The 13,091-nt window shown below is 48.8% G+C and overlaps 1 protein-coding gene across 1 annotated transcript in view; it reads right to left on the bottom strand.

Moving 5' to 3' along the window:
- Window positions 1–13,091, bottom strand: part of POLQ (DNA polymerase theta) — a 189,800-nt gene that overhangs the window by 164,305 nt on the left and 12,404 nt on the right. Inside the window, exons 3-4 of the mRNA XM_032773589.2 lie at window positions 8,716–8,846; window positions 5,977–6,133 (exon numbers count right to left, since the gene is read on the bottom strand). Of these exons, the coding sequence (XP_032629480.2) occupies window positions 5,977–6,133; window positions 8,716–8,846 (288 nt within the window). The remainder of the gene's footprint in view (window positions 1–5,976; window positions 6,134–8,715; window positions 8,847–13,091) is intronic.

The following is a 13,091-nucleotide window of genomic DNA, read 5'->3' as shown; positions in this document are numbered from 1 at the left end:
AGCTTAGACACTAGCGCCCAGCCACAGGGCATCCCCTGCCCAGATATTCGCACCCCCTATCTCCCAGTTCCCAGTCATAAGGTGCCCCCCAGCCCAGACACTTGCACCTCCTCCTCCCCCAGAGCCCAGCCGCAGGGCACCCTACAGGCCAGACACACACACCTCCTACCCCCTTCCCGTCCCCCCAAGAGCCCAGGGATCCATAGGAAGAGACAGACTGATGCTGGGTCCAGGGCTTATGTGGCATTTCCTTCACACCGCCTCCTTCCTTCAGGGCGTGCTGGGAACTGCAGCTGTTGGGAACTCTCCAGCTTCCTCCATCCAGCAGTGTCTTCTATTTGCAAGTTGGGCTCTGCCAGGTCCAGCAGCCCCTAGTGGCAGACAACAGCTCTGCAGCCCATTTCTGTTGTGGGGAAAAAGGAAATTCTGCGCAGAACATTAATTTCTGAGGAAATTCTGCATTATGCAGTGGTGCAGAATTCCCCCAAAAGACAGAGTATTGCTGTCTTTTAATTGGCCAGAACTTCTGTACCTCCCATTGTTATTCAGGCATGACATCCAAGCTCTCAATATAACCATGTATACGGGAATCTGAGCCATTCACAAGTCAGCCAGGCCTGACAGTCATTTACACATATGTAAGCCGGTTGGTTCGGGCCTCGTCCCCCTCAGGTGCGGCGGGGAGCCAGGGCGCCTCCTTCTCTGCAGCGGGACAGGTTCCACGCCAGTCCTGTACTAAAGGGTCAAGCAAATGAGGTCTATGGGCCCTGGCCCTTAGGCAGGGCGGGGCAACAAACAGGTCCGGCTCAGCTCCTGGTCACAGGGCTGAGCAAACACAGAAAAAGTCTAATGGCGCCTGGGGCCTTTTATGCAGGGGCGGGCACCAACACTCTCAAGCTCTGGCCGGTTTGAGGCAGGGCAGAGCAGGAAGCAAAGTCTAGGGGCCCTGGCGCCTCTAGGGCAGGCGCGGGCACCAAACAGTTCAGGTCGGCCCCTTTCGGGCAGTGGCAGCAGCGGGTAGCAAAGTCTAGGGGCCCTGGCCTTTAGGCCAAGCGGTGTGTGGCACCAGCCACCAAACTCTGTACACACAGCTCAGGGGTTCTGGGTGAAAGGGGAATTCTGCCACTCCGATTACAGGTGGCAGTTGGGACACACAGGCCCCACCCACTCCTCTGCCGTTCCAGGCCCGGGGCATCCTTTCGCGGGGCTTCCTCGGCTAGCGGGCGTAAGGTCGCTGCTAAGGGCGAGTCAGTGGGGATCCGGGACTGAAACACACTGACAGGGTGGTCAGTGGGGATCCTGGCCGATGGCCCCGAGCCTATGGCCGTGTGTTTCTGCGGCCTGACTGTCGTCAGCCGCCCCCGGGCTACTTCCAACTTCCCCCTCCCCTGGTATCTGTCCTCCGTCGGCGGAGTCTGGTGGGTCCCAGACCATAGGTTCCTCGGAGAACTGGGGGAGAGCCAGCTCTGGCGGCTCCTCCGGCCAGCGGGCGCAGGGTAGTTCAGGCTGAGGGTCCTCAGGATACCCGGCACGGGGCAGGTCCGGCCAGCGCTACCCTGGATACTTGGCCTGAGGTAGGTCCGGCCAGTGCTCCTCGGGATAGTGAGCACAAGGCAAGCTGGGCCGAGCGGGAGCTCGGGCCTCCACGTCTGTACTCTTCGGCGTCCTGGGCTCAACTGAGCTCTGGGCCCTGGCTTTTATACTTTCTGTCCCGCCCCTTGACTTCCGGGGGGCAGGAACAGGCGGTACTGGCTCCGCCCATGGAGGTGCCTGCTCTGGCTCTTCCCCCTCAGGTGCGGCGGGGAGCCAGGGCGCCTCCTTACAACATACAATGCTTCTTTCTCCAAGCAGTATCATAGAGGCATCTGTTGAGATTATACTGTAGCCACCAAAGTAGACACAATAGCTCATACAAGGCATCTACCCTCATCTTTAAAACAGAAGTAGTCTCCATTGGTTGTGCAAGTCCCAGCATGTAATATTCTTTTTAACTCAGCAACCAGCTGAGCAGTGCAAGCAGGAGGGAGTGGGGTTGTAATCTCTTTAAACTGCATCTTTACTGAAAATGAAGATGGCTACAATATGCTCTTTTGTCTGCAAATAATGTGAGACTTTGGGGCTCCTGGCAAGGTGCTCATGTTAATCTAAGGGCTTGTCTACACTTATTTGAGAATGGCTACTGCTTTTTAAATTCATACCCTACCTTAATCTGAATTAATCTGCAAGTGAAGACAACCCCTGAGTTGCTACAGTTCTTCAGAGCAGCCACAGAAGGGTCAACTTTTTTTTTTTATATCAAAAATGCTAAAATCCAGAGATTTTTTGAACTTCTACTTTTTAAACTTAATTTTTAAATCACAAACCTAACACAGGTAACACAATACAAACCCACCCCCAGGGGACATATTTAACAGGAAGGAGGTTTTTCTTTATTCTGCTCTCCTAAAATTTCTCTAGATTTATTTCTCACATTGATTCTAAACAATACTGCAAGAAAACTCCCTTTCCTGTTCACCGAGATGCAAGCAACTGCATAAATTATATAATAATTAAACTCAAATCAAATTGCTCTGAACTGCATTAGGCAACAGACAGCTCTGCCAGCAGCAGGAACTGAGTTTCTCTCAACAATTTCCTGAGGCAATGTGAGCTGGCAGCAGGGGGTTGACACCAACGAAAGGAACAGCTCAAGCTTGAGATGAAATCCAGCCAGAGCTGCAGTTGTCTCTCAATAATTCATCTCAAAGAATAAAACACTCCATTAAAAAAGTAGTTTAAAATTAGAATTAATTAGAAGAGTCAAGGTACAATGTTGCAGCATTACAGTAACTTGATGTTGGCTATATTTAAAGTCATTTTCAGTCTTTGTATTTTCAGGTTTTTATAAAATTTATCTCCAAATATTACCCTTTGGGATGAAATTTGTCATGATTATTTTACTCCAAAAGTGATTTTTTTTGTGAGAGGGGCAGAAATTAGTTAGTTTGCATAACTTTCCAAATAATCAGGTATCAGAAAATGATGTTTTATCATCAGTTAGTTTCAGATTTTTTTGCACTTTCAAATAATGCAAGACAATTTTACAAATTTTAATGAGGTAGCAGTAAGTAGACACAAGCTCTGCGCACCTAATCATATACTTATCTGACTCTCCACACCTATATGACCCTCCTTTGGCAATATTCCCCATGAGGACACAAAGAGGGGCATACAGATTGCACTAGAACTAATTAAAAACTGCAGCTATCTTAGCACATTCAAGTACACACACACCCCCACTGGTTGGTTGGAAGTATTTATAGCACATAAATCACTGTAGTCTCCAGGGTCCAACATGTGAATATGTACATCGCACGATTACACATGAAGATAAACTCATCAGGCTCTAATTTTTCTTTCTTACTTTCCTGTCTTTAAGAGCTACCTGGCTGGTACAATGAAAAATTATGGTATGAAATGCACACAGGTCAGGAAAGTCAAGGGTGAGGGTCTGACAATTTAATATTCATTTAGTTTTGTCTTTTCTTGGTTTAAAATATCAATCCAAATACATCACAGGCCAGAGGCAGAGCAGGAGGGATTCTGGATTTAACAATAGTCTATAAAATATCAGCTAGGCAAACACAAAGGAAGAATGAATTTTTGATTGTGCTGGGAAAATACAGCTTTCTCCTCACATGCACACAGAACACCCAGAGTTTCCCAATGGTTTCACATCTCTTTACATGCATCTTATTTAGTAGGCACCACCAAAACCTAGGACCACAGTAATACAGCAAGTCCACAACTGTGAAAGACAGCAGGCTTGCTTCCTCTTAAACTATTACTGGAAAAAAGAATTTAAGGTTATTGCCCTCCTAGTCACATCAGCCAACACAGATTAGCCTCATCCATAAATTCCAACCAACAAGACCCAGAAAAGTCCCACCTACAATTCATCTCCACTTCACACCATAAGTGCGATCCATCCATTCCACACATATACATTTCCCAGCCACCCCATCTGGCGCACAGGATACCTACGAATTCAAAGACACACCCAGGCTCCATTCATTGTTTAAACCCTACCCATGGGACTCTTCCATGAACATTGACAAGCCCTATACATGGACTGCCTCCCAGTCACATTGCCCAGCCCAGACAAGCTACAGCGACAAATTCTACCCACTGACCCACCCTCCAGCCATATAGAGAGCCCCTGAGTGAATTCCCAAAGCAAGCCTATAAGCAGCACGATGGAGGGAAGATTGCTTGATTTTCCTTGACAGCTCCTCTGTCTCCTGGAGCCTTGAGGACAGTCCCCATTTTCCCTGATTCTCATACACACTCAAGTTGTATAATAAGTGTCCCAGCCCTACTTAAGCTCCCCTTTCTAGACACTCCCTAGGCTGCTGTATTTGGGTCCCACATGCTGGGCCAACGTGCTTTTAAACTTCCCTTGGTCTGGACAGGCAACAACCTCTCTGGCACATGCAGTCTCTCTATCTGGTACCCTTCTGAAATTGGCAATCTGCAGTCCTAGGCCTCAAGACCCATGCTGAACACACCCATGACTTCCCAGCACATTCTTTCCCAGAGCTGCAACCTTGTGGGCACTCTGGTTTATAGTTTAACCTTTTCAGGGACACGTGATAGGCAAAGCAAGGTATTCTTTAAAGAAGGATTTCTAAAACAACACCCTTCATTTTAGGCAGCAAAAGAGACACATAGATTTAAGTCAAACCCCACCTATATGGCGTTTCCTCATCACTCAAGTGTTCTTTGAGATTTGGGTCAGTGTCCTTTCAGGACTCCAAGTCCCCTCCAGCTCAGCTCTGACCCCTGCACTAAAAAGCATCCCCTCTCAGGAAATCCGCATAGGAGTCCCTCCTCAACTTCTCAGCCTTTCCACTTTTAAATACCTGATCTGACAACTGGTTTCTTTGATCCCCTTCTGGGATTTTCAACTTTCAAACCCCACATTCAAGCTGGAGAAAACTGGTGTCACCTAGGATGCAGCCATCTCATTGTTCTGCCAGGTCCCAGACTATACACTTACTGATAATTAAAAACTGTCTCAGTCAGAGACACACACCCAGGTGCCACAGATTGTCTCCTTTGCACAAGAACTACAAGGCACGAGTAAAGTAAAAATAAGGTCTTAAACATACATAGTGTAGTAAGATGAGGCCCTGAAATATAAACTTGTGTGTCAGAGGCCTAGTCTGAGGCCTGAAGCCAAATCAAAGTACTTCCAGGCATTGCTAAGCAAAAGCTAGGCTGTGAGCCAGAGGCAGGCCTCACTCACAGAAGATGGCAAGAAGAGGGTTGATAGAAGAAGCTGCATTCCCACATGTAGGTGCTAACAAGAGGAACTTGTGCCATGATTGCCCCTGAACAGCCCAATACAAGGACACTTCACAAACATAACAAGGAACAGGCAGATGCATCTTAAAGACAAGACAGCATGATGGATAGATCTGTTTGTCTGAAACAACATGATTAAAGGGGAGACAGCACCCTAATGAGCCAAGGGGCTGTACCTCAATATGTCAGCAGGGATGAGTAATCTGTCCTGTAACCGTATAAAAGTAGATCCAGGAGTGCGCATTTTTGTCCAGCCTAGGGGGCAGTGGAGTGTCCAGCCACTGACTGAGCTGTGTCCATTGCCACGGCGCACATATTCGCAGTATGTCCTGTAGAGTTTATAGGAAACTATTATTGTGCTTCGTTTGACAATAAACCTGGCTCAGGTTCCTTCGTACTTTACTAGAGTCTGTGGTCTTTGGGGATCTCTCGGGGTTTGCTGTGTCAGCTATTTGCGCAGAGCCGGGGCAGCACACAGAGGGAACACACGCAGCTGATTTATCATCGAACAAGAGCAGAGCACCACACCGGTAGCTACTGACAACACACAGTGCACATAATCTCAAAATTAACAGTATACAATACACATGCTCCTTCATCCTGCAGACAGATCAGGCTCTAGCATCTTACCCAGTGAGTCCATCTTGTTCTCCTCTATGAGTCTATTGATTAGTCCATTGGCTCTCTCAATGGTGCAGACAGCAACATCTAGTGCTGAGAAACGTCCAGCAGGGGAAGTACTTCCCATATAGCCTTCTACCCGCACACCCACCTCCTGAAACAGAGTCTATGTGCCAAGGAGACAGAACATTTGTTCACAGAATTAGAATCTTTACTTGCAATCAGCATATGCTACATACTGGAATCAGCACAGTACATACAACCTAAAACAGATATTCCCAACACTATATCAGATAACCCGATTAAGAGCATGGCTGAGCCAGCTAGTGCCTGCTGTCTCCTATTCAACTGGGCGCTTTTTGCCCAACAGCAGAGCAGTCCAAGTCACTGCTCTTTATTGTAATAAACTTTGTACCAAATATGCCCTATGAAATATGATTTGAAAATATATTACTACACCGCTACCTCAATATAATGCCACCCGATATAACACGAATTTGGATATAACGCGGTAAAGCAGTGCTCCGGGGGGGGCGGGGCTGCGCATTCCGGTGGATCAAAGCAAGTTCAATATAACAGAGTTTCACCTATAACACGGTAAGATTTTTTGGCTCCCAAGGACAGCGTTATATCAGGGTAGAGGTGTAATTGGTCAAATAATAATATTGTGAAATGTGTGTTGCTACATTATATGAAAAGCTGTGAATGCCCTGTATGACCTTACTAGCACAAGTTCAAACCCACACAGCCCCGCCTAGACAAGTTGTTAAAGAGACCTATGCTAAAGAAAGGAATGTGTGTTTACTACTTTTATGTAAATTGAGGTAAACAGGGTCCTCAAGACAGGAGGAGGAGATGACAGGAACAGAACAATTTGCAATTTAGCAAACAAGTGGGTGAAGAAAGAGCATGAAGCCCCTTCATCACCAGATTCCATGTCACCTTCTTTACTGCTTAAATACATATTACTTTGAAGAGTAACTCTCCAAAGAATCCACTTCAAAGGTTCACTGGCCTATAAAAGAAAGGGATAGAGGACCCCAAGCTCTCTCTTTCACCTAAGATGACAAAGGCACCAGCACCATTGGGAGAGATCTTGGCCAAGAAAAGAGTCAGTCTTGCTGGAAGACTGTAGGTGAGAAAGACCATCTTAAAGTCTTGAACCAAAACTTGTTGGATTAAGTTTTAGACTTTTAGATGCATGTTTTCACTTTTATTTGTTGGTAACTTCTAACTTTCTCTCATACTTGAAATATTTAAACTCCTATCTTCTTCTGTTAATAAATGTTTTTTATTTTTAATCTAAAACAAGTAACGCAGTGCTGTGTTTAAACTGAACAATTTGGTAATTCCAGTTAAAGTCGCAAATTGTTGAAAATTGACTCCATAGTGCAGGGGTGAAAGTAACTTACAGGATTTACCGGTACTGCTGGAGTCCCAGATGAAGCCACGCCCCCCTCAGAAGAGGCATGGCCTCTCAAGATTTAAAGGCCCCTGGGAACCAGCTGTGGCTAGGAGACCCAGAGCCTTTAAATCAACCAGGGGCTCTAAGCTTCAGGGGCAAATTAAAGGGCCCGGGGCACTGGCCGCCAGGGGGAACCTCGACCTTTGCGGGGCTGGGGCAGGAATGTAAAGGGCTCAGAGCTCCTGCCGCTGAGGGAAGCCCGGAGCCTTTTAAATCCCGGCCCCAGCCCTGCCGCTGGAGCCATGGCCAGGATTTAAAGGGCTCTGGGCTGCCCACAGCCATGGGGAGCTCTGGGCCCTTTAAATCCCAGCCACGGCCAGGATTTAGAAGGGCTCTGGGCTGCCCACAGCGGCAGGGAGCTCTGAGCCCTTTCAATCCCTGCCGTGGAAGTCGATGCGGTCCAGCACGGCATACTGGCTCTTGCTGGGACGCAGTACCGGACCGCACCAGCTTACTTTCACCTCTGGGGCAATGAACCTTAATAACTGAACTGTCCAGGAAATGGCTGGACACTGCAGAACACATGTTTTGGGGAAAATCCTTGACTGGGAGCGTGTTGGGATCACCTGGCAAGTAGTAACCAAAGCTGATGGAAGCCAAAGTGTGACTGGTGTGTTGCTGGCAAGCTGCTGGGGTCAGAGCTGCTAGACCAGGGCTCCAGCTGTGCACAGATACACAGTCTGTGACCTGTAGGCTGGTTGTGAGCAAGCCAGGTTGGGAGCTACAGCAGGGAAGCCTTGTGAGGTTTGCAAAGCAGGCAGTGACAACCTCACTCTGGTCTGGATTACACCCCAGAACGTGTCAGCCTTACTGCAGGATGAAGTGCACACAGCAGAAGGAGGAGGTGGCCAGCACCATCACACTGGAAGTTTGTTTCAGAAGAAAACCAGACAAGTATTCCAACAATGTCAAAACATCCTGTTTCAATGGTTTTGGAATAAACATTCACATTTTTTGTTTTGAAATGACCTTTTGTTATATATACTATAAATAAATTATACACACACACAAATAAACACAATATAAAAAGTAGAAATTGAAATGAAATGTTTTGATCAACCCAAAATTCCTTCACAGAGACTTTCAATGTTTCGGATTTTGTTCTAATTCTAATCTAAATCAATTTTCAAAATCCTTTGCAAAACAGAATTTCTGTCTTCCACAAAGCTCCATTTCCACCCCCCCACCCCATTTCATACAAATGTTTCCACATGTTTAAGGTTCTGAAAAGGTTTGATTTGACAGCTTTGAGCCATACCCCCACTCTCCTGTACTCCACTTACCTGCAGGTAATATTTTTTCTCTTTGGCCACAGAGACAAAGGGGAGGATGAATAGAGCTTTCTTATGGGTCTCCAGGACTCTCTTCAAGATGAGTAACTCAGCAACTAGTGTTTTCCCAGCACTAGTAGGAGCTAAAATAATATGATCCAAGAAAAGTGTGTCAAAACTTAAACTGCAAGTGATTAGCTACTGGATAACTCTAGAGGTGGAAAAAGACGGTTACTCACCTTTGTAACTGTTGTTCTTCGAGATGTGTTGCTCATATCCATTCCAATTAGGTGTGCGCGTGCCACGTGCACATTCGTCGGAACATTTTTACCCTAGCAACATTCGGTGGGTGGGCTGGGCGCCTCCTGGCGTGGCGCCATGGCACTGAATATATACCCCTGCCGACCCCTCTGTTCCCCAGTTCCTTCTTGCCAGTTACTCCCGACAGTGGGGAAGGAGGGCGGGTTTTGGAATGGATATGAGCAACACATCTCGAAGAACAACAGTTACAAAGGTGAGTAACCATCTTTTCTTCTTCGAGTGCTTGCTCATATTGATTCCAATTAGGTGACTCACAAGCCTTACCTAGGTGGTGGGGTCGGAGTGAGATACTGCAGAATGCAAAACCGAAGGCTGCATCATTTCTGGATTGTTGCACCAGGGCATAATGGGAAGCAAAGTACTGAAGACCAAGTAGCTGCTCGACATATCTCCTGGATAGGTACTTGAGCTAAGAAGGAGGCCGACGAGGCCTGAGCCCTGGTAGAATGTGCGGTAATATGTCCCAGAGAAACATGAGCGAGATCATAGCAAGTACAGATGCACGCTGTTACCCAGGACGAAATCCTCTGAGAAGAGATGGGTAGGCCTTTCGTCTGGTCTGCCACTGCAACGAAGAGTTGGGGCGTTTTGCAGAAGGGCTTCGTCCAGTCAATATAAAAGGCAAGTGCCCTACGGACGTCGAGGGAATGTAACTGCTGCTCCCAACGAGATGCATGCAGTTTGGGAAAGAAGACTGGGAGGAATATGTCTTGACTGAGATGGAAGGCCGATATTATTTTGGAGAGGAACGCTGGATGTGGACGCAACTGCACCTTGTCTTTGTGGAACACTGTATACGGTGGGTCCATCATCAGAGCCCGAAGCTCAGAAACTCTTCTAGCCGACATGATGGCTACAAGGAAGGCTATTTTCCATGACAGATATAGGAGCGAGCAGGTTGCCAATGGCTCGAATGGAGGAGACATAAGCCGTGTCAGGACCAGGTTGACATCCTAGAAAGGGGCGGGGCGGTGTACTAGGGGGTATAGACACTCCAAATCCTTGAGGAATCTCGAAACCATAGGGTGGGAGAAGACAGAGTGACTACCTTCTCCTGGGTGGAAAGCAGAAATTGTCGCCAAGTGCACTCGCAATGATGAGCTAGCGAGGCCTTGCTGTTTAAGATACCAGAGGTAGTCCAGTATAGTAGGGATGGGAACCTCCATAGGTGTAGCATTCAGTGTTTAACACCAGCAGGAAAATCGCTTCCACTTGGCCAAGTATGTAGACCGAGTAGAAGGTTTTCTGCTACCCAGGAGTATTTCTTGCACTGGCGTAGAGCAGCGTAACTCCGACTGGGTTAACCATGCAGGAGTCACGCTGTGAGATGAAGGGATTGCAGGTCTGGGTGGTGAAGCCTGCCGTGGTCCTGAGTTATAAGATCTTGATGAAGAGGCAGGGAGATTGGGTTGGCTTTCGAGAGGTCCAGCAACATGGTGTACCAGTGTTGTCGGGGCCATGCAGGGGCGACCAGGATCAGGTGAACTCTGTCCCTGCGGAGCTTTAGGAGAACCTTGTGCACCAGTGGGAAGGGTGGAAAGGCGTAAAGCAGCTGGCTCTTCCATGGGATTAGGAAGGCGTCTGATATCGAGCCTGGGGCGAGATCTTGGAAGGAGCAGAACCTCTGGCATTTCCTGTTCTAGCGAGAAGCGAAGAGGTCTATGTGGTGAAAGCCCCACTTCCGGAAGACAGAATGTATAATGTCCGGGCGAATCAACCACTCGTGATACAGAAAAGATCTGCTGAGTTGGTCTGCCAGAGTGTTCCGAGCCCCCGGGAGAAAGGATGCTACAAGGTCTATTGAGCGGGCTATGCAAAAATTCCCACAGTTGGATCGCCTCCTGACAAAGGGGGGAGGATCGAGTTCCTTCCTGCTTGTTTATGTTGTGCATGGCCGTTGTGTTGTCCGTAAGCACTGAAACACAACGACCCTGCAGATGTTGCTGGAACGTCTGGCACGCCAGGCGGACTGCTCTCAGTTCTCGGACGTTTTTGTGCAACGCTAGCTCTTGAGATGACCAGAGGCCTTGCATGCGAAGATGGCCTAGGTGAACCCCCAGCCGAGAGATGACGCGTCCGTCGTTAGGGACACTGAAGGCTGCATCGGATGGAATAGCAGTCCTGCACACACCAGGGAGGGTGTTAGCCACCAGTCGAGAGCCTAAAATGCTCTGAGGAATGGTGGCCACCATGTCTATGGTATCTCTGCCTGGGCGGTAAACTGAGGTAAGCCAGGTTTGAAAGGGACGCAGGCGTAGCTTGGCGTGCTTGGTTACAAAGGTGCATGCGGCCATGTGACCAAGGAAGCTGAGATAGGTGCGAGCCAAGGTCGTCGGAAAGCTCTGGAGGCTTTTTATAATTGAAACTAATGCCAGAAACCGGGGTAGTGACACGCAGGCTCTTGCGAGTTTGGAGTCTAGAATGGCCCCAATGAACTCTATTCTTTGTGTGGGCACTAGAGTAGATTTCTCTAGATTGATCATCAGGCCCAATCGCCTGAATAGGTCCGTGACGATGCCCACGCGTCCGGTGACTTGGGCCTCGGAGGTCCCTCGAATAAGCCAGTCGTCTAGGTAAGGAAAGACATGTATTCGCCGATGATGGAGGAAGGTGCCCACTACAGCCATACACTTTGTGAACACGAGAGGGGCTGTACAGAGGCCAAATGGAAGGACCGCAAATTGAAAATGTTGGCGGTGCACCATAAACCATAGGTACCGTCTGTGCGGGGGATAAATGGCGATGTGGAAATATGCGTCCTTCATGTCGAGAGCAGCATACCAGTCTCTGGGATCCAAGGATGGGATGATGGTCCCCAGGGATACCATGCAGAACTTTAACTTTTTCAAGAACACGTTGAGTCCTCGCAGGTCTAGGATGGGTCGGAGACCTCCTTTTGCCTTGGGGATTAGGAAATATCGGGAATAAAATCCCTTGCCCCTTAATTCCTCCGGTACCTCCTCTATAGCCCCGATCGAGAGGAGCGTACGAACCTCTTGCCAGAGGAATTGCTCGTGAGAGGGGTCCCTGAAGAGGGATGGGGAAGGGGGGTGAGAGGGAGGGGGCAAAATAAATTGGAGGTGGTATCCAAATTCTACCATGCGTAGGACCCAACGATCTGAGGTTAATTGGGTCCACACAGGGAGGAAGGAGGAAAGGTAGTTGGAAAACTGAAGGGGATCCTAGGGAAGGACTGGTGCTCTGCTCTCGGGCGCACCTTCAAAAGTTCGGTTTAGGGCCCATCATTGGTTTGGCAGGACCGTTATTGGGGCCCCCTTGGGGCCCAGACTGCTGCCTGCGCTTACCGCGACCGCGCCTTCTGCCAAAGTCTTGTCGTGGCCTGGGTAGGGGGTAAGGGCGCTGAGGTTGGCTACAGAAGGACCTTTGTTGGGTCTATGGGGTATGCATCCCGAGGGAACGCATAATCACCCGATTGTCCTTGAGACTCTGCAGCCTAGGGTCCGTTTTCTGAGAGAAGAGGCCCTGGCCTTCAAATGGCAGGTCTTGGATGGTGTGCTGCAGTTCAGGAGGTAGGCCTGACACTTGCAGCCAGGATATCCGTCTCATCGTGATTCCGGAGGCCACGGTTCTGGCTGCCGAATCGGCAGCGTCGAGTGAGGCCTGGAGGGAGGTCCGTGCAACTTTCTTTCCTTCCTCCAGAAGGGCCTGGAACTCCTGGCAGGAGTCCTGTGGGACCAGTTCAGTGAACTTGCCCACCGCCTGCCAGGTATTATAATTATATCTCCTAAGCAGGGCCTGTTGGTTCGCCACCCTGAGTTGGAGGCCCCCCGCAGAGTAGACTTTACATCCCAACAGGTCCATACATCTAGCCTCCCTTGATTTTGGGGCAGGGGCTTGCTGGCCATGGCACTCCCGCTCATTCATGGATTGGACCACCAGAGAGCATGGAGGAGGGTGGGTATATAAGTATTCGTACCCTTGGAGGGCACTATGTACTTTCATTCCATCCCTCTGGCCGTGGGAGGGATAGATGACCGGGATTGCCAGATGGTGTCCGCTTTACCTTGAATGGAGCGGATGAATGGTAAAGCCACACAAGTTGGCGC

Source organism: Chelonoidis abingdonii, chromosome 1 (genome assembly GCF_003597395.2).
Source record: "Chelonoidis abingdonii isolate Lonesome George chromosome 1, CheloAbing_2.0, whole genome shotgun sequence".
Lineage (NCBI taxonomy): Eukaryota > Metazoa > Chordata > Testudines > Testudinidae > Chelonoidis > Chelonoidis abingdonii.
This window is presented reverse-complemented; position numbering and strand designations above follow the sequence as displayed.